The sequence below is a fragment of the Rhinatrema bivittatum genome, chromosome 1 (assembly GCF_901001135.1).
Source record: "Rhinatrema bivittatum chromosome 1, aRhiBiv1.1, whole genome shotgun sequence".
Lineage (NCBI taxonomy): Eukaryota > Metazoa > Chordata > Amphibia > Gymnophiona > Rhinatrematidae > Rhinatrema > Rhinatrema bivittatum.
This window is the reverse complement of record NC_042615.1, coordinates 706098623-706122583: the sequence shown is the minus strand read 5'-3', so window position 1 is coordinate 706122583 and position 23961 is coordinate 706098623. Positions and strand designations below refer to the sequence as shown.

General features: G+C 43.0%; 2 protein-coding genes across 10 annotated transcripts in view; one reads left to right on the top strand and one right to left on the bottom strand.

Moving 5' to 3' along the window:
• Positions 1-16115, bottom strand: part of TRIM23 (tripartite motif containing 23) — a 94242-nt gene extending 78127 nt beyond the window's left edge. Inside the window, exons 1-2 of one of the 3 annotated variants that reach the window (XM_029576133.1) lie at positions 16066-16115; positions 723-885 (exon numbers count right to left, since the gene is read on the bottom strand). In XM_029576133.1, coding sequence (XP_029431993.1) covers positions 723-885; positions 16066-16095 — 193 coding nt within the window. In that variant the 5' untranslated portion in view covers positions 16096-16115. Of the gene's footprint in view, positions 1-722; positions 886-3493; positions 3920-16065 lie in introns of those variants that run through there. The other 2 variants (XM_029576143.1, XM_029576125.1) reach the window with 2 other exon arrangements.
• Positions 14808-23961, top strand: part of TRAPPC13 (trafficking protein particle complex 13) — a 153435-nt gene continuing 144281 nt past the window's right edge. Inside the window, exon 1 of one of the 7 annotated variants that reach the window (XM_029576164.1) lies at positions 14808-14967. In XM_029576164.1, the coding sequence (XP_029432024.1) occupies positions 14874-14967 (94 nt within the window). In that variant the 5' untranslated portion in view covers positions 14808-14873. The other 6 variants (XM_029576182.1, XM_029576157.1, XM_029576173.1 and 3 more) reach the window with 6 other exon arrangements.

Below are 23961 nucleotides of genomic sequence, written 5' to 3'. Positions count from 1 at the left end.
CACACAACAAGAACATATTTCTCCTATATTACATACCCTTCATTGGCTTCCAATAAGCTACAGATCAAATATAAAGTCATTTTACTAATCTACAAAATCTTGCAGAATGAATCATCAATATGTCTAAATGCATCCCTTCATTTATACAAGCTAATAAGACAATTACGCTCATCTAATAAGAACCTTCTCAAGATTCCAAACTTGCAATTAGCAAGACTGAACATCACAAGAAATTGTGCCTTTTCTCTGGTTGGGCCTTCCCTTTGGAATGATATTCCAGACAAACTAAGAGATATATCATCCTTGAAGGAATTTAAGAACCCTAAAGACATACCTTTTCACTCTAGCCTTTTCTTGAAACTGGTTTTGTCATTTTTTACCTTAGAATTTTGTTTTTAAATTTGCTTGTTTTTAAATTATTGGTTTTATGAATGTCTTTGTTAGCTGCCTTGAGCTATTGTAGAATATGGGATACAAATGTTTTAAAATAAAATAAATAATACCTTTAAAAGGACTAACAAAAAAAAAAGACATTATACCACAAACTTAAGAACACAGTTCCATTCCTTTTTTTATTCGGTAACAGTGTCAAATGTCTATTCAACCAAGACAGTCTGCAAATTTTCCATTCAAGGCACAGAATATTTATACATGGAAAGGCCTCATAAGTAACATAGAAAGCAAAAATACCACACTAACATTTCTTTCAAGCTTTGCATTACCTAATTCGGTGACCTGGCGATCGAAAGGACAACGAATTGCTTTGCCATGGAGAGGAAGACGTGTGAGACAGTCATGGCAGACAGTATGGCCACACAAAAGCAAGCGGGGAACTTTGTCACCTTGTAAGGAAAATACATCTTCACAAACTCCACACTCAAGAACCTACAATTTAAAATATAAAAACATGTTAAAGTGTCTATAACATAACAACAAAAGCATCACTGAGTTAGTTGTATTCCTGCAGAAAGCTATCTTCTGTACTTCCACTAAGCACAAAATATGAACCAACATCTTTGGAAGCAAAATCCACACAACTAGGGCCAAAATTCAAAAACCTGCAAAACTCAGATTCATGAAGTAGTAACTTAAAAGAACAATTAAGAGGAGGCCAGACTCTCTCAAAATCTGTCTTTTATACTGTGAATATCACACAGTTAAATGGCTCCAAGTAAGCTTAAGTCTGGAACTGCAGTCCTCCTCCTCCCCATTCTTCTTCAGTCTAGCTCTGTATACAGCTCCTGCAATACCTTAGAAAACCTAATGCAAACACCAAGTAATATGTGATTATAGCAAAACATAATTCTACCTTTTAAAACCAAGAGCTCAGAATTACTAATCCCCCCCCCCCCCCCCAGACAAAGAAGGGGAAAAAAGCCTTAACAAATCAAGCCCAAAGTTTTGAAAGGGGCAACTGTAGTTCCAAAACATATGGAGCTTACCGAAATAGGTCGGACGTGATACCAAAACACTCTGTGGCTGATACAATACCGTGCGCAGCGGCTAGCACATGGCTTAACATTATTTATTTATTTCAGATTTTTGTATACCGGCATTCGAGACAGCAGTCACATCATGCTGGTTCACATAAAACAGGGGTGCATAGTGCATAGTAACATGCGATTGGATGCATGTCCATAACCCCCCCAATGTAATACAGGGATTAGCGCATCCAAAATTCGTGTCACTAACAGTGCTCATCACTTATAAATTCCATGTAGATGAGGATATTATCTAATCCCCAGGATGCAAGACGTTTCCAGCACAGCCAATGCACCCATTGCAACATGGCAAATTTTACGCCAGCCCAATATGCCAGACTCAGGTGCATTAAAAAAAATAAATCCTGTGATTCCTCCTAATATTATCGTAGTGATACTAAGTAGGAGGAACCAAATAAAGCAGATTTAGTTTAAAAAAATAAATAAATAAATTTTTTGAAAAAAAAAATTCTGAATGCCCAATATGCACATGGTCCAGGCAGTGTATCTTGTGCATTCTATGCCAGTAGTAGGAGAAAACAGACACTTGTAGATTGAGCATCCATTTTCCCAGACAGCTGTCCTATGCGCCCAATGCCAAGGAGGTGCTAGCTACTAGGGATGTGAATCGGGCTTCGGACGATTGAAAATATTGTCGATATTTTCAAAATCGGCTGAAATCAGGGGCTCCCCCGAAACGATAGGAAAACTCGACGATATTGTTTGTGGGGGTTCTCTTATCGTTTTGGGGGAGGGCAGGAAAAACGGCACACAAAAATAACCCTAAACCCACCCCGACCCTTTAAAATTAATCCCTTTGCTTCCCCCATCCTCCTGACCTCCCCAAAAACATTTTACAGGTACCTGGTGGTCCAGTGGGAGTCCCGGGAGCGATCTCCCGCTCCCGGGCCGTCGGCTGCCACTAATCAAAATGGCGCCGATGGCCCTTTGCCCTTACCATGTGACAGGGTATCCGTGCCATTGGCCGGCCCCTGTCACATGGTGGGAGCAATGGATGGCCCGCGCCATTTTTAAAGATGGCGCCGGCCATCCAGTGCTCCCTCCATGTGACAGGGGCCATCGGCGCCATTTTTATTAGTGGCAGCCGACGGCCCGAGAGCGGGAGATCGCTCGGGACCCCCACTGGACCACCAGGTACCTGTAAAATGTTTTTTGGGGGGGGTCGGGAGGGTGGGGGAAGCAAAGGGATTAGTTTTAAAGTTTGGGATGGGTTTTTTATCGGCTCGGGCGCAGCCGATAATCAAAACCGCGATCGGGCCCGATGAAAAAACCCCCACATGTGAATTGGAACCGGAATCCGAACCGATTCCAGTTCACATCTCTACTAGCTACACACAATTTTCCCTATCCCCTCCTTTTTAGCGTGATCCCTAATTTAAAAATATTGTATCATGCCCATTTTCTGCACAAAAATACTGCATCAGCCTCTACTTTTAGAGAATGGTCCTATATTATCTAGGTCATCATACGTCAACTAGAATGAAAAACATGCATTCCAAATGAGGTTTAGAGAACATGCCAGGGAAAGCAAACGCTGGTTTCTATTATGCATAAACAGTGTTAACATCCCCTTTAAAAAGCGGTCTAGCCTAGCTACTATACACATTACTAGCAGGGAGACACTAATTGTAGATTTAGATAACTTTATTGACATGACAATTTCCCATGTATTGCTAAAGTAATATACAGATTAAAATAAAAGGGTTGCCTTATAGCCCTGTCTGAGAACTTCGCTCCAGATTATGTACAGCGCTATGTACACTAGAGACAACAGAGACTCATAAGATAACGTCAGCACATAACAAGCTCCGGGTCCAGCCGGTCTGCCCATTTATAACTCATCTGCAATTAAGTGCACGTGTGAAAGCTCATCAAACCCTCTCCGCTCTTTACAACCACATACGCGACTACTCTCACAGCCAGTCCGGAGACGAGTGTCCCGGCTGCGACCCGCGGCCTGCATGGACAGCTCGTCCAGAGCTCCTCCTCACCTTCACAGCACCGCCCCCCGCCGCCGCTGACCCCCGGCTCTGCCGTCCCCAGCCGCCGCTGCCTCCGTCCAGCCCCGCTGCAGCGCCGGGTTTGTTTACAGCTGCAGCAGCCATTCTGCCACAGCAGCAGCAGCACTACCACCAAGCGAGGCCAGGGGAGGGCCAAGCGTGTGCATCCCCCCGCCCCTCCTCGCCAGCACGCGCGCGCGCAGGAGGAGCTCAGCGAAAGCTCAGCTCGGGAACACCGCGCGCACGACCCCCTCCAGCCGCAGCGCCGTCGTTCATCTCCCCAGGCCTGGGTACCACAAATGGTACGTTCCAACAGCTCCTTTAGCCGGCCAGTGGCTGGCAGCTCCAGGCACCTGCGCACTGGCCGCGCTGTCAGTGTGCCCCGCCCTGTCCCTTTTGTGGTGTTGCTGAAGCTGTTACACAGGGCGGTGAGGTCAAGGGGGGGGGAGGTGAAGCTAGCTTGTTGGCTGCGCCTGTGTTTCCAGGATATAAAGTTGGTAAGGGAAAGGCAGATTTGAGCGACCAATGATCGCTTGTAGGCGTGTCTCTGAGCCTCTGGCTGTTTTCCATCGGCTTTCTGCGTTTGGCTTTAGGCAGTTGCTCTGTATTTTGTGACATAAAAAGAGATCCAAGTGAAAACAAAAACTAAATATCTGATTTTCCTGATTTGAAATGTATCCCTTTTTATATATTTTTTTACACCATATCAACTGCCTTTTTTAAGATATTCACTCAAGGAGGCGTACAACAAATTATACTGATCGAAGATACGTAGAGGTACAGGAGAGGTGGAGCCTACGGTCTTACATTTGGGTGCAGCACATAAATTCTTAACCTTGGATTGAGATTTAATAAACTGCAATTGAGAAAGAAGAAATGTATCAAGTTAAAGTCTCATTTGTAGAAGTTAAAAAATTTAAATTAAAAAAAAATACAACATATAGGAGATGCGTGATATCAACATGTAACTCTGATCCTGAAATCTTTACATTGGCTCTAAGTTGATTGGTATATTACATTTAAAATACTATAGTTTTTAAGGTACTGCACTGTGCAGTTTCCTCCTGCATCTGGCTCTGAAAATGTTTATCACTTTCTTTGCCATCTATACCTATGTGAAACGCGGAAATGGATATTTTCTGTTGCGGGCCCATTATTTTGGAATTCATTGCAGAACAGACTCCCCTCTGAAGGCTGCCTACAAACCTTAAAGGAATAGGTTAAGATTCGTATTTAAGCTGCGATTTAAGGACTGACATGTTCGAAATAATTATTGGATGAGTTGTGGAATTTGGCAGTATTTATTATTGTCTATTTAATTTGATTGTTCATTTTATTTTTGTTTTATATGGTTTATTGGTTGTGTTGAGCATCTCTCATAGACAGTTTTTATGCTGATTTCATATGTATGTTATGTTACCCGCTTATGATTTTTAATAGGTGGGATAAAATATTTTAAATGTAGAAATAAAATTATATATCTATATAAATAAAAATGTTAAATAGTTTGGACAAAATCGCTAATCTCAGAAACCACTGAACCGATTGCTTCCAAATTTGGACACAACCTTCATTTCGCATACAGGAAGGTTCTTCTGTACTTACATCTACCTTATAAATGGGCTCTGACCGACGGCCCACAAATGCGCAGTAGAGAGCAGCTCTACAGCGCATGCGTGGGCGAGCACGTCGGTCAGAGCCGAGCGTGCCCGAAAAAAAAGGCGCTGGGGCAGCAGGAGCGGTGGCGGCGGCGAGAAGCAGGAGTGGGAGGAGCATTAGCGGCGGCAGCGGCGACTAGCTGGAGCGGCGCCGCACATGCAGGAGGGACACCCCCCTCCCCCCCGGAGATCTTCCGTCTGCGGATGAGCTGAAAGGGGAGGGCATTGGGGGAGGGAGGAGAGAGTGAGGGGAGGGAGAATAGAGGGTGAGAGGGAGGGAGAATAGAGGGAGAGGGAGGGAGAATAAAGGGGGAGGGGGAAGGTGAGGGGGAGGGAGAATGGAGGGGGGAAGTGAGAGGGAGGGGGAAGGTGAGAGTGAGGGAGAATTGAGGAGGGAGGGGGGAAGGTGAGAGGGAGGGAGAATAGAGGGAGAGGGAGGGAGAATAGAGGGGGGAGGGAGAATGGGGGGAGGGAGGGAGAATGGGGGGGTGGGAGTGGGAAGGAAATGGACCGAAATTTTTTTTTTTAAATGTAGCCCGTTGTTATGGGCTTAACGGCTAGTTACAGATATGTCACACCTGTGACAGGTAAAATAGGTCTAAAATTTTTTTCCAGAAAACAGCAACATCTGCTGGACGTAAGCGCCATCTGTTACACCTTACACTAACACACGCTACACTAATCATTTCGCCAGTCCAGGTCCACGTTTCACTTCCATTTTAACACATTCGCGCACTTTTTCCTTTACAGATAAAACTATTTCCTTTACAGATAAAATACACCCCCCACCCTCCTCACACCCCCCCACACACATGCCAAATTGATTTACTTCCCACAGCCTCCCAATACACACAAAACCACCCTCCTCACACCCCCCCACACACATGCCAAATTTATTTACTTCCCAGGCCCTCACAACACACACAAAACCTGATAGAAGTCCGGGAGGCTCCAGCGGGGGGCCAGGACCGGTCCGGTACACATCTCCTGCACTACGGCTGTCGGCTACCAGCAATCAACATGGCGTCGACGGCCCTTTCCCTTACTATGCCACTCGGGGACACCAATGGAGGCAGTAGCCCATGTGACATAGTAAGGGCGAGGGCTCCTCGGCACCATTTTCAGGACTGGCAGCCGGCGGACCTTTGCTCTTACTATGTCAGAGGACCTACCACTGCCATTGCTCCACCCCACTGACATAGTAAGGGCAAAGGGCCGTCGGAACCCGTTTCAGTGCTCGCAGCCAACGGACCAACGCCAATACATCACTCCCGGACCGCTCCTGAACGCCCGCTCTACCAACTGACATTTTTATCAGGTCTCGGGGGGGGGGGGGGGGTCTGGAGGGTGGTAATGAATTTATTGCGAATATCTTGGGGAGGGGTCACGAGGGGGGGGGCAGGTTTCATTTATTCAGCAACTCTGGGGGGGCAGGGGGGTGGGCTACTGTTTTTTGCGGGGCTGGGGGAGGGGGGCAGGAGAGTGCGGGGTGGTTAGTTTAAGAGAACTTTTCTCATAGGGTTGGTTTTTTTGGGGGAAGGGGGAGGTTCACACACAAATACATACACTAAACTTGCACGATCTTGGGAACGCACCAAAATAGCTCTCCCCAGACCACAAAACAAATTTGGAAGTGCAAATTTGGTTAGGCACTCCCCTTTTTGGCTACATAACGCGCACAGACGCCCAGGGACAGACCACATGTAGCACCAACAATTTTAATTTCCCAGGTCTTGGGAGGGGGCAGGAGGGTGGGGGGTTATTATTTGATTTAAAGGGTTGGGATTGGGGGGGTTTTGGGGGTGGGAGGTTCCCAAAGAAATAGAAAGACAAAGGTTTTCTGATCTGAAGGGTAGGCAGTAGGCGGGGGGAGGTGACAGTGAGGGGAGGGAGAATGAGGGGGGAGGTGAGTGTCAGGGGAGGGAGAATGAGGGGAGAGGTGAGTGTGAGGGGAGAGAGTTGAAGTGGGGACAGGGGAGGGGAGGGAAGGGGGGGGGTGAGTGACCAAGGAGGAGGAGGATGAGTGACTGAGGTAAATGAGCAAGCGGAAGGGGGAAGGAGGGTAAAGAACTTGACTCTGCCACTGCAACGCGTGGCCGGGTACCGCTAGTAGATATATAAAATACATTAAGGGCATATATGTAAAGAAATAAATGTATATGGGGTGTGCAAACTACCTTGTCTCCTCTATGCATAGCACTGGCATAGTGAAAATAAGCCTTATGGGATAAGGAACTAGATTATGAAGCTGGACTGAGCAGAGCATAGTCAGTTTGTCTCTGTTTCTTCCCTCCTTGAATACTTGGCAGAGGAGCTAGACTTTCACCAATGTTCTGAAATGGAAGTAATTAATGTAAGTTTTCCCTGTATGTACCCGGATCAGTCCAGACTCCTGGGTTGTGCCTCCCTTCCAGCAGATGGAGACAGAGAAAGTTTTACTGACACTGCTACTTAACCGCTTGTGCTACCTGCAGTTCCTCAGTATTTCTCTGTCTCTAGCAGATGGGTAGATGGGTGCACACCTGCAGTTCTGTGACTGAGACAATTTTATATCTTTCTTTTTGAGCCTTCCTCCGGGGGGGGGGGGGGGGGGGGGGGGGGGTTTAATCCTAAGGGGGTCTCCCTGTCTGGTTAAGGCAGGCAGGCCGGGGGTTGGGTGATCCTTGTGTGTGCCCAACCAGTGCACCTGTGGGGTGTAAATCTGGTGGTCCAGATCCCTCCCCTTTACAAGGCTGCTTGGGCGGCTGCAGGCTCTAAGTACCTTTTTTTTATCTGAGGCAGCCTATTTGTTTTTTTTGTTTTCTTATGGGCTCTATCTCAGTACTGGTACTTTTCATTAAAGTTTAAAAAAAAAAGAGAAACAGCAGTTTTTGCTTCTGGCAGTTAGTGTTGGCATACTCTTCCTCCTTTTTTGTTTTGTTTTTTGTTTCTTTTTTGCATAGAAAAACATCAGGGAGAAGTGATCTTGGTGGCACCGTGGTAACCACGCCATCTGTGGTTCGCGGATTTGATCAATCTGGAGGTAGACAGACCGATTCGGTTGGGTCATCTGAAGGGCCTTCTCCACCAGGGACCCATATATTCCGATCAGGCTGTTCTCTTTTGTCTAGCAGCCTGGCTTTTGAGAGGCAAAGGTTAAGGTGCAGGGGTTAACCTGAGGCAGTTATTACTACATTGTTGCAAGCCAGGAGAAAGTCTACTAATGAAGTTTGTCCTCTCAGGTCGTCGGTCTCTGACATTTTGTCCTTTTTGCAGGATGGTTTCGCCAAAGACTTGTCTCTTAGCTCACTTAAAGTGCAAATAGCAGCCCTAGGTTGCCTTCGTGGTAAGATTGATGGTTCATCTATTTCTGCACATCCGGACGTCCTTCACTTTCTTTGAGGGGAGAAGAATTTGCGTCCTCCACTTTGACGAGTTTGTCAATCCTGGAATCTTAATCTTGTCCTCAGGGTGAGGCTCCTTTTGAACCGCTTCAGAGAGCGACTTTGAAGGACTTGACTCTGAAGGTGGTTTTTCTGGTGGCCATATATTCCGCTAGGAGCATTTCTGAGTTGCAGGCGCTGTCATGTAGTGATCCATTCCTTCAGGGTTCAAATTCGGGGGTCTCGTTGAGAACAGTACCTTCTTTTTTGCCGAAAGTGGTATCGGCGTTCCACATGAATCAGACTGAGGAACTTCCAGCCTTTCCCATGCTGGATGTGTCTACTCCTCCTGCGAAGGAACTCAGGTTGTTAGATGTCCTAAGAGCTTTTTTACCTCAAGGTAACAAATGACTTTAGGAAATCAGATTACCTCTTTGTTATGTGGAGCGACCCCAAAAGAGGTTTTCAGGCTTCTAAGGCTACCATTGCTCGTTGGCTTAAGGAGGCTATTGGTTCCACCTACATTCTAAGGGACCGGCCGGTCCTGGAGGGGTTACATGCTCATTCTACACGTTTGCAAGCGGCCTTGTGGGTGGAAGCTCAGCTAGTTTCACCCCAAGAAATTTGCAGCGCAGCGACTTGGAAATCACTACATCATTTTGCTAGACACTATTGTCTGAATGTGGGCAATACGGGCTCCCCATCCTTTGGCAAAAGTGTCCTGCGAGCGGGACTCTCCAGGTTCCACCCTGTCTAGGGAGCTTTGATACATCCCAGGAATCTGGACTGATCCAGTCTGTGCAGGGAAAGGAAAACTGGTTCTTATCTGCTAATTTTCGTTCCTGTAGTACCACAGATCAGTCTAGAACCCACCCAGTCTATTGAGGGAGAGAGTTGTCTGCTCATCCAGTTTTTAATGCAGAGTATTTTCAGATATTCATGTTTTTGTAGCTGTTTAAAAGTTGAGATGTTTTCCTTTTTACTGTTTTTGGCTTGGTTACAGATAAATACTGAGGAACTGCAGGTGGCATGTGTGGTTAAGTAGCGGTGTCAGTAAAACTTTCTCTATCTCCATCTGCTGGAAGGGAGGCACAACTCAGGAGTCTGGATTGATCCGTGGTACTACAGGAATGAAAATTAGCAGGGAAGAACCAATTTTTCTTTAAATTACAAATGTTAGCATTACACACACACACAAGAAAAATGTTTGTACCACTGATGATGTACCTTCAACATCCTAACCTCTCATTTTGTTTTTAACTTGGCATGAGCCATGATAAGGCTGTTGGTGAGATGAATGGAAGGCAACGTGACTCAGAATGCTGGTACATCAACTGAGAATCCAACCTTACAAACTATTTCCTGGCAAAATGATCTAAAATGAAGAATACTGAAGAATAAACTTGAGTAGTAAGAAGTTGAGAGGATGTTGGGGTGCACAAAGCAGCATGGGAATTATGATTCAGAAGACTGTTTCTATGAATTGAAATAAGTCTTTCATGGACCAAGGGTAGCGGAAAGGGAAGTAGGAGAGAGACACTGTACTCAAGAAGAAACTTGAAGAGGAAAGCTTTACCTGAAGGAAAGTGAGGAGGCAGGTCAAGGTTGGAAGGTTGAAAGAAAGAGTCACTTTTCCCCCTTTCCAACCATCAGCAAGATCGTTGCCTTCTCACCTCTCCATCCACCAAACTCTTTCCTTCCCCTTCTCTCACTGGGCTGCTACCAGACAGCTGTTTTTTCTACTCTTCTTCCATCCTCCTCTTGATGCTAAATATCTCTCTTTTTACTACTTCTCTTTGCCCCCCAGTAGCTGCATGCAGTGGGTGAAGGGTATGCAAGTGGCAGCCTCTGAGGAGGAAGCAGCAGGGATGTGACCCTGTAGGATATGAGAGGAGTGATGGAATGGAAGAAGGAAAGGGATGAGGTGCCACCTCTATCCCTGGAAGGAATATGCCCCCTTCCACATCACTACTTCCCCAGAACTCAGCTTTCAGACTGTGACTCTCCTATGCAGCCTGGACCTCAGCCACCAGATCTTGACTGTTCCTGTGCAGCTCCTCTTTCCCCTGCTCATCTAATTTCTCCCTCAGGTGGGCAGCTAGGAGAGAGCAGCACAATCAGGAATCAAGAAGTAATTGTGCACAGGGCCTATGCATGCAAGTCCCCACTGACTCGGCCCCATCTCACACAAGTATCATTTTCCAATTGGAAGCCTGTGTCAGAGGATGTGGCACATGCTGGGCTCACAAGCCCCATTTTCACTTACATTCTGATTCTAGTTGCTGCCAGCATCCTTAAGAAGAGCTCAGAAAGGGAAGGGAGAGTAGAATCAAGAGGTAAGGGAGTGTCTGTGGCTTGCGGGGGAAGATGTGGAGTTAAGGGAAGTGTCTTCTGCCTTAAGGGAGGCTGACTGCCAGAGGATTACCAGTGCATATAGTGCCAGATTTAAGGTTGTCGATGGTTTGCATAGTGAGTTTTGCTGGCCCTAAAATCACCCTTAGTTTAAAATACCCAAGCAAAAGATGTCCTTCAACTCAGAATGGTTGCTAGAACAATGTCATAGTAAAAAGCAGAAAGGGCAAATGCACCCTCTGGCATTGATATTGATATCAGCAGCCACGGAAAAGGAGCTCAACATCAGCAACTTTTGTTAAAAAAGCACAAACTGAGCACTTGATATGCAAGTATATCTTCTTTGACCTCTTTTCCAAACCCTGTGTTGCTTCAGGACTATAAATTAACTGCCACTGAACTTTGTGAAGTCTACCATGCTGTGAAGCTTCACCAATCTTACAGAAGTTTGGCTTTAGTGTAAAAATTGACAAAGAAATCCACAATGACACAACAAAAACAAAAGCATTGCGTGAGGACATTAGAGCACCATATTCCATTTTCAAGCTATTGGATTACTTCAAAGGGGAGGGAGGAAGGGAAAAGCAAACACAGGAAGAGGAGAGAGGGAAGGAAGAGTGGAGTTTAGAGATGTGCATTTATTTTAAACAAATTTGCAAAATGCGACAAATAAGGGGCAATTCATTTCATTTGGGGGGGGGGGGCTACAAAATTAATCTTATTCATTTAAAACTTTCAGTCAGGTCTAGACCCGAGGCCAAGGCCTCACCCAGGCCCAAAGCAGCGGCTGCCGGAACCTCAGCCTAGGCCTCACCTAGGGCACAGGCTGAGGCCCAAAGCAAGGGTCCAGATGATGGGCCTTGGCCTAGGCTGGGACCCGGTCCAGATGCAGGGTCTGGACACCTGAGCCTTAGCCCACACCCGATGCATGGGCCTAGGCCAGGGCTCCGACCCAATACTGGGACCTAGCCTGGAGGCTGGGACCCAATGCCTGGGCCTCAACTAGGGTCAGGCCTCCTAGTTCCTCCTCTTAGGTTTTCTTTTTGTCTTCTAATGATGCCTCCAAGCTGAGTCGCAGCATTGGGTATGGGCATGGGCATGGGCCCGGGCATCAGGACCCAGTTCCAGGCCTGAGTCCGGGCTCTGGCCAAGGTCGAGGTCCAAGCCTCCACATTGGGCCTGGGTCTGAGCCAAAGCCTAGGCATCGGGACTCAGTCTCTGGAGTGCGCCCCAATATCAGGCCTGGGCTTTGGCTTAGGCCAAGGCCCTGGCGTTCAGCTTACATCACAGCATTGGGACCAGGCCTCCAAGGTTCGGCCATGTGTTGATCTTAGGCCAAGGTTGCTGCGATCTACCGCAGCCTGGGCCTAGTCCTCACCAGTGGATCTCCACTGGATCAGATAAGTGAGTGCCAGGGGGAGATTCTGGCCCCAGCATTTTTCCGGGTGGGAGGGATGGGTGGTGGAGTTGGGAGGCCCCTCTTCATGTTTTTGTTCATTTTTGTTTTTTATGTTTGATTCATTTTTTTTTAAACAAAAGAAACTAATCAAACATTAAACAAATCGAAATTCGTGGGGGAAAACCTCCCAATAACAAACTGAGAAATGAAACTTTTTTACCCCTGCACATCCCTAGTGGATTTTGGTTAGAGGATAGGAGCAGAACAGGTTGTGGTGCAGGACATGTAGGTAGATGAGGGGGGAATTGGAGGCTAGCCCTTTCTGAGTGAAGATTCATCAGGTAATGTACACATTCGCTTCAATGAAAAGGGATTATGTGCAATTTTTTTTTTCTTTTAAATTTTCCCAGCAGTTTCTTCCTGCTCCTTTACGCTTCCAGCTCAATTGGAAACAAATCTCTACTGGGCTTCATTCACAATTACTCACTCTTTTTTTTCTTATTATTTTTATACCCCCTTTCCAACTCAGCCCTTCCATCACAGTGATTATCCTCAGCCAGGGACCACAAACTGCAGCTTTCTCTAGAACTCAGCACGGACCTTAAATTTGGCCTCTTAGGTGTCACTATTGAGCAATGACTGAGATGTCCTCCCCCAGGGACTGTGAATGCTGTCTCTGCAGTAACCCCAGCCCTGGCTCAGATCTCTTGCACAGAAGCACACAACACTTACTACTGGGTCAATGGGCCAACCAAAGGGGCTCAAGTATAACTAGGATTAGCAGACATTATTGATTTTAGGGGCCTCTGTTCTCAGTTTCCAATTAGTGTCCACAGCTGCCTATTGTCCCTTATTCCTGGGCTGTCTTTAGGCCAGCGTAACTACATCCTGCTGGCCTAAATGCAGCCCTAAAGAGCCATCTCCTCTATAGGACTGTTCACCGAGTTGTCTGTACAGTGCTGCATATGACTAGTAGCAGTAACAATAGAGTTCTCTCTCCCTAGCTCACAGTGCATTCCAGCTCCTATGTTTCCTTCTTGGCCCCCATTCCTAAAACACAGCTCCTCACCCCAGACTTCATTGCTGCCTTCCCTGCACCTCCCCCCCCCCCCCCTTTCATCAGACTTCAGCATTACTTCCCTCTTCTCCAGCCCAGCCACTACAGTCCTCAGCAATCCTTCCACTCCATCTACCCTGGTACTCAGCATTCCTTTCTCCTCCTGCCAGCAGACCCCAGTGCTCCCAGATGAGGAAGATGTTGCAGCTTGTCTTGGGCCTAACGATAGCATTTAGTTAATATATATTTATTGACCCGCCTCAACATGGTCAATCTTGATTTCCACACTGAAAGCAAGGCCAATGAACACTTATATATTTTTTTATTATATATTTTTGTAATTTTGAGCTTTTATAATTTGATAATCTTTATGTTCTTTTAAATTTAAATCTTTATTTACATTTGTTTTTTATTTAGTTATGTAAACATTTTTGATTAAACACTGTTTGTAAAGATGGTATACAAACACTTTTAAATAAATAAATAAATAAATAAATAAATAAATAACACATATTGGCTCGCTCCTATCCCTCACTGTCTAACATTTATTTTTATTCTATTTATTTATTTATTTGGCTTTTGATATACCGACATTCGTGGGGACATCATGTCGGTTTACAATGTAACAAAAGGAGGAAAATTACATAAAACCAGGGGAGGGGGAAGAGGGAGCAGATGGAAAGAAGAGGAGAGGAAAGGGAGGAATAGAAGGTAGAGAAAAGAAAGGAACAAGTGACTGAGAGGGAGCCACCGTTGAGTTACAATAACATGGTCAACTGTGCTTTGAGGGGAAGGCACTAAAAGGAATAAAAAAGCTCAACTTTATACATGGTAGACAATCAGATAGAAGAATTTTTATACATTGAGTGCTGAGTTCTATTACCTTATGCAAAATATTCTTAAACAATAGGTGGCATGCTCTTAAAATTCAGCAAGATGAATACACTATGTGAAGTTAGGGTCTATATGGAATAAAAGAACTAAACACTGTGTGAAATGATTCTTGTACATTGTGAGAGAATTCCTATACATTGAAAACATACTCTTATACATGGAGAAGGGTATATATTCTATGTACATTGTGAGGGATATTCTTATACACTGTGAACACACTCTTATGCATAAAGGAAGGTATACATTCTATGTGAAATAGGCAGAGATATACACCCTGTGGAAATAAGGGGAATAGAAAAGGAAGGGGCACAAATTACACTGAATGGCCTTGTCTTTGGGGTTGGATTGGAGGAGGGGGTGGGGGCTATGTAAAATCCAATTCTGGGTAGGCCATTTTGAAGAGCCATGTTTTGATCCCAGATTTAAATTTTCGAAAACAGGGTTCTAGCCGAAGTTCAACTGGCATCAAGTTCCAGAGGGAGGGGCCTGCAATAGAAAGGGCTCTCTCTCTAGTGGAGGAGAGGTGGGCACTTTTGAGGGGGGGGTGGTGGAGGGTGCCTGCGAGGGAGTTTCTTGTGGGACGACCGGAGGAGTGGAAGCGAAAGGGCTCCTCAAGCCCGGAGTGATTGTGGTTGTGCAACAGTTATGGATGATAGATAGGGTTTTGTATTTGATGCGGGACGAGATCGGCAGCCAGTGGAGCTCCTTCTACTTTTCAGCACTTCAAAGTGGATTACATTCAGGTACTGTAAGTATTTCCTTATCCCCAGAGAGCTTGCAAATACAGATATAATTAGAGACATTCAAATATCTTAAAGGTTTCCATGCACAGGAGATGAACTTCTTTCAACAGAAAGGAGGTCTCTAGAATGAGGCTGAAAGGGGGTAGACTTAGAAGTAATCTTAGAAAATATTTCTTTACAGAGAGGGTGGTGGATGAATTCAAGAAAGCATGGAATAAATACAGGGGATCTCTAAGGAAGCGATGGGAATTATAATGCTAAATTAATTGGACAGATGGGCCATTTGATCTTTTTCTGCCATCATGTTTCTATGAGGCAAGGATGGTATATATGGTGAATAAAGATCCATCATGGGGGGTGAGGAATTAAATGAGGAGGAGTAGTAAGGTCTACAAAGGACTAGGGAGAGGAAGCTGTGAGGTTCAGAAGGGTTATTGGGTGGGAAGAGGGAGATGGTTGTTCAGGAAATGATGGTGATGGGGATCCACTATGCAATCCAGGAATAGAGAGGGAGCCACACAACATCTGCAAAAGGGGGAGGGGGGGGGCAGTCCTTCTCTTTTGTACTGCCGTTCTCCTTCTAAATGACTACTCACTCTCTGTTGGTGCCTTGAGCAGCAAGTGGCCTAGATTTTCACTAACCAACCAAAACTAGTGAACCTTAAATCCCAATTTATCCTCCCTTGCCACATTATTCCTTTTTCACTCTTTTCCTCTCCCTGGCCCTGTACATAAGTTCTCTTATACAAAGGCGTTGCTTAAAACCTCTACATCTACCTAACCATACAAAAAAAGCTGTAAAGAGAGTGCCACAAGAAATTAAAGATGAAAGGTACATTACAGTCTATAAAAATATTTTTTCCATATTCAGAATCTGCTAATATTTCAATTATTTACACCAACTTAGTTGTAACTGAGAAAACATTTGAAGAAGGGACCTAAGCGGGATGGAAAATCAACATACAGCAACGTTTTTGCATTATTCTGACGCTAACTTATTAAAAGGTATTACACTGTAATTACGAGTAGGAGACCGTTACAGTATATGGAAATTTACAATCTGATCACCAGTCCTTCCCTCTACAAACCGCTAACCACCTTTACAGCTTCTCTTCTCTGAAACTCCATAACTAAGATGGCTGACGGGCCGTGACGTGCTCTGTGTGTCACGTGGCACCTTGTTTCTCCTCTTTCCCAAGCTAGGCGGCCGTTTCGCGCTTCAGCTAGTTTGGACTTCGCGGTGTCCGTAGTCAGAGATCGGGCTGGTGCAAGATGGACGTGAATCAGCCTAAGCAAGAGCACTTACTGGCATTAAAAGGTAACTCTCGGGTTCTGGCCTACGCTGGACTGCGTTCAGGCTTTCGTTGCATCAGAAATGTAGATTTGAAGTTGGCACATCTAAAAGTAGGATGCAATTTTATATTTGTTACTACCCGGTAATCCAAGTTAAGTCAGTAATAGAGATTTTTCTCAAATTTGTTTCGTATCTATTGTTTAAAGCTTCTTAAATTTCAGTGGCTCTTTTTAATCTGTGTATCTTGGGCACAATCAGGTTTATGTCCAATTATGCTGGTGTTGAGTGGACATGCAGAGAAGGGCCACAAAAAGGCTTACAGGGATGGATCTGTTCACTTATGAACAAAAGGCTAAAAGGTTTGGGCTTTTCAGCTTGGAGGAGAGATACTGAGAGGGGATGTGATAAAGGTTTATAAAAGAAGTATGTGTGGTGCGATACAAGTAAGTAGGGAATGGTTATTTATTATTTTAAATAGTATTAGGATTCGGAGGGGGGGGGGTCACACTATAAAACTAACTAGTAGCAGATTTAAAACAAATTTGTGAAAAAAACATTTTTTTAGTCAGCTACAATGAAGCTTTGGAATTTCTTACCAGAAAATGTGGTCAAGACTAGTACAGCTGATTTTAAAAAAGGTTTGGATAAGGTTCTGGAAGACAGCTCTATAAACAATTATCAGGCAGATAGACTTGGCTGGCTTCACTTCATGCTTCTAGGATACAGCAATATGGATACTGCAATAAAGATTGGACTTTATTTGGCATCTGCCAGGTACTTCCAAATGACATGGACTGCCCGCCGTTGGAGATATGATGCTAAATTCAATGGACTATTGATCTGACCCAAAATGAAACATAGAAATAGGACTGCAGAAAAAGACTGTATGGCCCATCTAGTCTGCCCACCTGCACAATTAATTTAGCTTTACAATCCCCATCACTTTCTTAGAGAACCCCTGTATTTATCCCATGCTTACTTGAATTCAGATACTGATTTTGTCTCCACCACCTTCACTGGGAGGCCATTCCATACATCCACCACCCTCTCTGAATATTTTCTAAGATTGCTTTGGAGTTTACCCCATTTTAACCTCAACATTTGATCACTCGTTTTAGAGCCTCCTTTCTGATGAGAAGCTCATCTCCTGTGCATGAACATGTTTGAGATAATATCTCACCTTTCCTCTAGGGTGTACATGTTTAGATGTTTGTGTATCCCCTGCCCCCCCCCCCCCCCCCCACACACACAATATTCTTTAGAATGCAGACCACTGACCATTTTAGTAGCCCCTTCTGGTCTGTTTATATCCTTTTGAAGGTGAGGTCTCCAGAATTGCACACAGTATTCCAAATGAAATCTTACCAGGGATTTAGACAGGGGCAAGATCACCTCTGTTTTTCTGCTGATCATTCTTCTCCCTATGTTGCCAAGCATCTTTCTGGGTTTTGCTGTTGCTTTATCTACCTATTTGGCCACCTTAAGATTCAGATACTATCATCTCCAGAATTTGCTCTTTTTCACTTAGAAGAATTTCACTGCTATTAATCAAGTTTACTTAGGGAATAGACACTGCTATTAATTGCATCAGTAGCATGGGATCTTCTTAGTGTTTGGGTAATTGCCAGGTTCTTGTGGCCTGGTTTGGCCTTTGTTGGAAACAGGATGCTGGGCTTGATGGACCCTTGGTCTGACCCAGCATGGCAATTTCTTATATCTCTCAGTTTAATGGATATTCAAGTATTTGTTTCTTAAAAATCCTAAGGTTTTTAAATTGATAACTAGGTGACTCTTGTTAGTTTGACTAATTTTAGTCTTGTTGCTAGTCATACAATTAACCTTGATTTTAGTGATTTTGAATGTTTTGCCAAATTAATTGAGGGCTATCTAACAGAGAAAGAACTTGGGTTGGGTGGGAGATGGTAAATGGGATGGGGATGGTTTATTGGCTCATTATTGTACTCACTGGGCTCCCTCCTCCTCCTCAATAACAGTGAAAAATGCCAGAAAACATTTTTTTTTCCTAGGCAGCATATCCTAAGGCAAGAAATGTGGCATCTCATGAAATGATTATAAACCCATTGTCAGGGCAGACTGTAGCTTGAAGTAGTTTGACAGATGAGAGTAGATAAGACCACCAGACCAGATGAAATACAGCCCAGGATACTGAAAGGGCTTTAAGAAGATCCTGACTGCATCTCTCAGAGCTCTGTTCATCTTGTCTTTGGATGGTAGGGGAGGTTTTGAATGACTGGAAGTGAGAAAATTGTCCTGCTTCACAAACATGGGGGTAAGGAGTCTGCAGGCTAACATCAGTAGTGGGCAAAGCTGTGGAAACATTACTAGAAGAAAGGGGTAGCCAATGTGATGCCAGTTTTTAAAAAGGGTTCTGGGGAGATCCAGGGAATGTAATTCTCTGCTGGGCAAAATGGTAGAAACTGTTCTTGAAAACAAAATTACTGACCACATAGACATGGTTCAGTGGAGGTGAGTCAACATGGTTTTTGCCTTATCAGCTTACTAGATATTTTTTTTTAAGATCTAAATAAACATTCAGATGAAGGTGAGCTTGTTGATATAGTGCATTGGACTTTTCAGAAGCCATTTGATAAGAACGTAAGAACATAAAGTCCCTCATAAGAGACTCTTCAGGAAATTGGGAGGTCATAGAATCAGAGGCAGCATCTCATTGTGAATTAGTAACTAAATAAGACACTAAATAGAGGATAGGGCTAAAAGGTCAGTTTTAGGAATGGAGAAGGGTCATTAGTGGAGTGCAACAGGGATCTATATTGGGACCTGTGCTATTTAGCATATTCATAAATAATCTGAAGAAAGGAACAATGAGTGAGGTAACCAAATTTTGCAGATGACCAGAGACTTTGGTTACCAGTTTTTATTGCATTTTACCCATAAATCTTATCAGTGTTTTATTGCAACAACAAAAACAGGGGACATCAGTGGAAATACAGGACTCCTTATTTTTCGAGGTAATTATTTTGAGTGGGGGAGACCAGGTAAATAGGAAACGGTTATTTATCCTTTCAAACAACACTAGGACTAGGGGATACTTCATGAAACTAGCCATCAGCAGATTTAAAACAAATCGTAGGAACTATTTTTTCACTCTGCTCACAGTCCTGCTATGGAATCTGTTGAGGATGATATTGTCAAGGTAAGTAACATAGTGGACTTCAAAAAGGAAAAGTCCATAAATGGTTATCAGCCCAGGTAGACTTGAGAAAACCAGTGCTTATCCTGGAAGTAAGATACTCAAAACAGATTAACTATTGGGGATCTGCTGGTTATTTGTGACCCAGACTGGCTACTGTCAGAGACAGGATGCTGGGCTCGACGGACCTTGATCTGACCCATCATGGTATTTATGTTCTTATGTAGAGCAGCACTTTGAAACCAGTGATTATAGGACCCTAGACAAAACAATTTCACAAAGGGAAGATGTCTGACAAACCTGATTACATTTCTTTAATGAGGTAGCAAAAGTGGTGGATCAAGGAGGTGGAGTGGATATTGATATTGCCAGCCTTGATTTCAGTAAGGCTTTTGATTCTGTTCTGCATAGAAGACTGGTAAGGAAACTGAGCAGTATTGGAGTAGGAGAGAAAACTGTTAACTGGATGAGGAACTGGTTGGGCAACAGAACTTACAGTGGTGCAACGGAGTCACTTCTGATTAAGGTAAAGGGTGTGGGGACCCCAGATGTTAGGGCTAGGATTAGTTCTTTTAGCATCTTTATTAATGATATTACATAGGAACTTGAGGGAAAAATATGCTCGTTTGTAAGTGACAAGTAGTGGTGGTCGTATATATAGAAAACAGACACCTGTGAAAGATTTTTTGGAGGCAGGAAAAATGTTTTCCTTTTTTTTTTTTGTGTGTTTTATCTCTTTTTAAATCTTTTTTTTTTTTTTACATTTTCCTTTGTTTTTATTTTTGCTTTTCTGAATTTTAGGCACCAAGATCCAAGGATTTTTCCAGTCCTGCTACAAAGAATCTTGATTTGTTTTTTTTGTAATATAATATAGTGTTTTACTTATTAATTGTATCATATCTTATTACACATATAGTGCTCTGCTATGTACGTCACCAATATTATTTGCTAGGATAGTGAACCCTGATTATAACTCTGTTTCTGCAGGTTTACCCTGTAGTATGAATGGCTTATTTAATGCTAGCAGCAACTAGCATCATATATAGGGTAATGTGGTAGAACTAGTTAGTGCATCTTATCCTTTGAAAACTTTTGCTCTAGGTCCTGTTTGCTTCTGATCAGTGCAGCACATGGAAAGAGAGGATTCATATGGACATGATGACATATGACACCGTAATTCTGTGGAGCCTGATCAAGACATCGATTTTATATATTTTTTTAAATTAAGAACTGGATTACTGCAATATGAGTGTGGAAGTTGTGTTGCATTATCGACCGAACCAAAATGACCCAAACACATTCCAGAAACTTGTAAAGGAATTACTTAAGGAATTTCCAACTCGGCATTTGCCAGAGTTTACACCCTGGTTTCCAAATGATCAATGCAAACTTCCCCTCACACCAAAAATATTGCCACCTATTATTTCAAGTGACGAAGTAGCAGATATTGAACATTCACCTGGTTTCAAACTTTCTTTGATGCCTCCAACTTATGACTGTACTGTTGGCCTTCTTGAATTTGAGCCAAGCTTGACGAAAAGGCCAGGTTTTCTTCGGGCACAGAGCATGCCCTTGGAAGGTACTTGTGGCCTTTTGGAAGAGCAGCCTGTGAGCAGAAAAGCAAAATTCCAAAGATCTTGGAGTGTTTCAGCTCCTCACTGCAGCATCAAGGATAGAATTATTCCTTTGACCAAAGAACTGCAGAAAAGTTTGGAAAGACGAAACCTGCATTCTTCCTACAGATCAAGGTGGACAATTGACTCCTCTAACTGCAACCAAAGTTTGGAGGATACCTGGATAAAACTGAACAGAATGATTAAACATCAAGAGCTTCCAACATGCAATGCTACAATGCAGCGAGACATCAGCCAGATCTGGGTCTTTTGTGATGTGCTATACTGTGAATATGTTGGTAACTTGCTCAAGGAAAGATTAACCCTTATTGGAAAAATTAACTTAATTGTACATAAGCATGGAGTTATATTTAGTATATAATACTAATTAAGGGAACCTGATGTAACATGAAATATGTTCACAATGTGATGGTACATTCTGCTTTTCTATACTGATGCATAATATATTTGGGTGTGTAGATGAAACGGTCTGAACATCATCTTTGACTTCTAACTAATGAATAATTCTACAGAATTGAAACGTTTTTTAGCTCTTATCTGTTTTTAAACAGTCATTATTTTCTCAGATACATGAACAGCACTAAATGTATGAGGTCTCGTATGCACAAGTATTTTGATTAAATAACACACATTGTGGTCCCCATATCAAAAGCAGGCTAAAGAAATATTTATAGTTGAGGCACAAACTGCTTGTCTTGATGGCTGTGCAAATGCATCTATGGCCCCAAAATATTTATCTGCAGCTTGCACGGGATCTGCCATTTTGAATATAAACCTCTGAATTAAAAACTTTTTTCCCTGAGGAGAATGCAACAGCTGCAAAACCTAATGGAGAAGTTAATGGCATCTCCCATGTTTTTGCGGAGAAAAAATACAGTATTGGAAATATTTTGAAACGTTCTTATTAACCTGTATTTTCTATAACCCATGTCTGCAATTTTGTAACTTGCAGACCATGAATACTTCTGTTAGTGAAATATTTAGTATTTGTCAATAACATTCATGAATTTTAGAAGCATGCTTCTTTAAATGTTAGCAGAACTGTTTTAAGGTCTATTGTACAGAAATACATTTTTAACTTTTTACTTGTACAACTGGAAAATTAAATTTTTTTTTAAAGAATAAACTGAAAAAGATTGTTAATGTGCACTGGATTTTACTGCTGGTGTCCTTTTGTATGTGAGACGTGAGTAATACAGGGATTACTAGCTCCTGCTGCTTGAGAGCAGTCAATAGGCCTGTGTTCTGAGATTTCCAATGAACATTAATCAACACTTTGCATACTGTAACAATTTCAAAATAGGATCTTTTGCCTGTGTTGTTTTTTCTGAATATCCGAGCTGTATGTAGCCCTCCAGGGCTGGAGTTTGAAACCCCTACACTAATGCACCAAGATGCTTTTGTCTATGATGGAATGTGATGTTTCTTATCCCTTTCCTACTTGTGGTCTAAGTGTTTTAAAATGGTTAAAAAAAATTCCCTCCAGAATATCCCTGTGACTGTGAAGCTGAGGAATATTACTGACCAAATTGTACTCGGATGTTAGAAAATCCGAATGTCAATGGCTGTCAACATGAAATAGAAGAAAATGTTGATTTGGATTATTCTCTTCTCCAAACTTGATTTTATATAGAACTTTTCTTCTATAGATTTTGTTAGCATAGTTTACAGTTAGCACTTCAGAAATATATATTCTCGCTATAAAATGGCACACAAAAGTGATTGTTTTCTTTGTCTCCTATGTTTATACAGTTCTATCGGTACACAGTACAGGTGGTGAATAACAAGATTAAAAGCTATTAAGTTCTAGGGTGTGTTTAGTTTGGTATTTGAATTGTGATTATATTTGGTATTTTAGTAATTTGAATATTGTATCTTGTGTTTTATAATGCTTATTCTCAAAACTAATTTAGTTTTGCTGCACTACACCTTGAGTGCCTCAGTGGGAAGGTGTGTTAAAAATTAAATTGGTACTGGTATTATCTTGTGCTGATTAGCCCATTGTATTTAAACATGTAAAATGTTTAACCTCTTGTATTTTGGCATCTCATATAATTAGATTCTGAGGTTCTGTTTTCCTGTTTCCTATCGACCATGGCAGTACTTCAGTTCACTGATTTGGCTACCCCCCTGTATCTCGGCATTGGCATATTGTACTTTTATAGAGGCTTCAGAAGATTATATCCCAGCTTGTACTTTTAAGATGTGTAGGTGACAAAGGTGAGCTCCAGGAAGTGAGCCAATTTGCATTCATCTCTCATAGATCCTTCGTTGAATGAATGGTCACGTACCAATAGCTTTTTAGAGCTTTACTGCATATGTTCTACCCCCATGGTGGTAAGTGAATGCAGTAATTGCAAGTGGGCATGGAAGAAGTAATAAAGAACCTGGTGTTTAGATGAGGACTATGCTGAGGGACTGCTGTTGTGAACCAGAATGATTTTAAGGCAGGCTTACCAATAGATAAAGATGGGAAGAATGAGACTACACTCAGATGTGCAATATATGATGTAACTTTTGTATTTTATTTAGTAAAGACAGTAACCATTACACGGGTATAACACTGGAAAAAATAAATCGCATTAGTAGGCAGTACCACCACACAAATGCTCAACTTGATGCTCGTAAAACAACAATACTCACGTTCCTTCAGCAAGTACATGTGCAAATTTACGTAGCACAGCCTGGTGTAATGGCTTGGTTTCTCATGAAATTCTCTGGCTGTTTCCCATAATATAATTATCCCCGAACAGCCTGACACCACGTGCTTCTCAGTTTATTGATAATTAAGATGAATCGTAAACAAATCTGAGCAGGTGCTAAGCACCTAACCACAGAAAGATCTGAAATAACCCTACCTACACCGATTGGTCTTGCTGTCTTTCATAATTCTG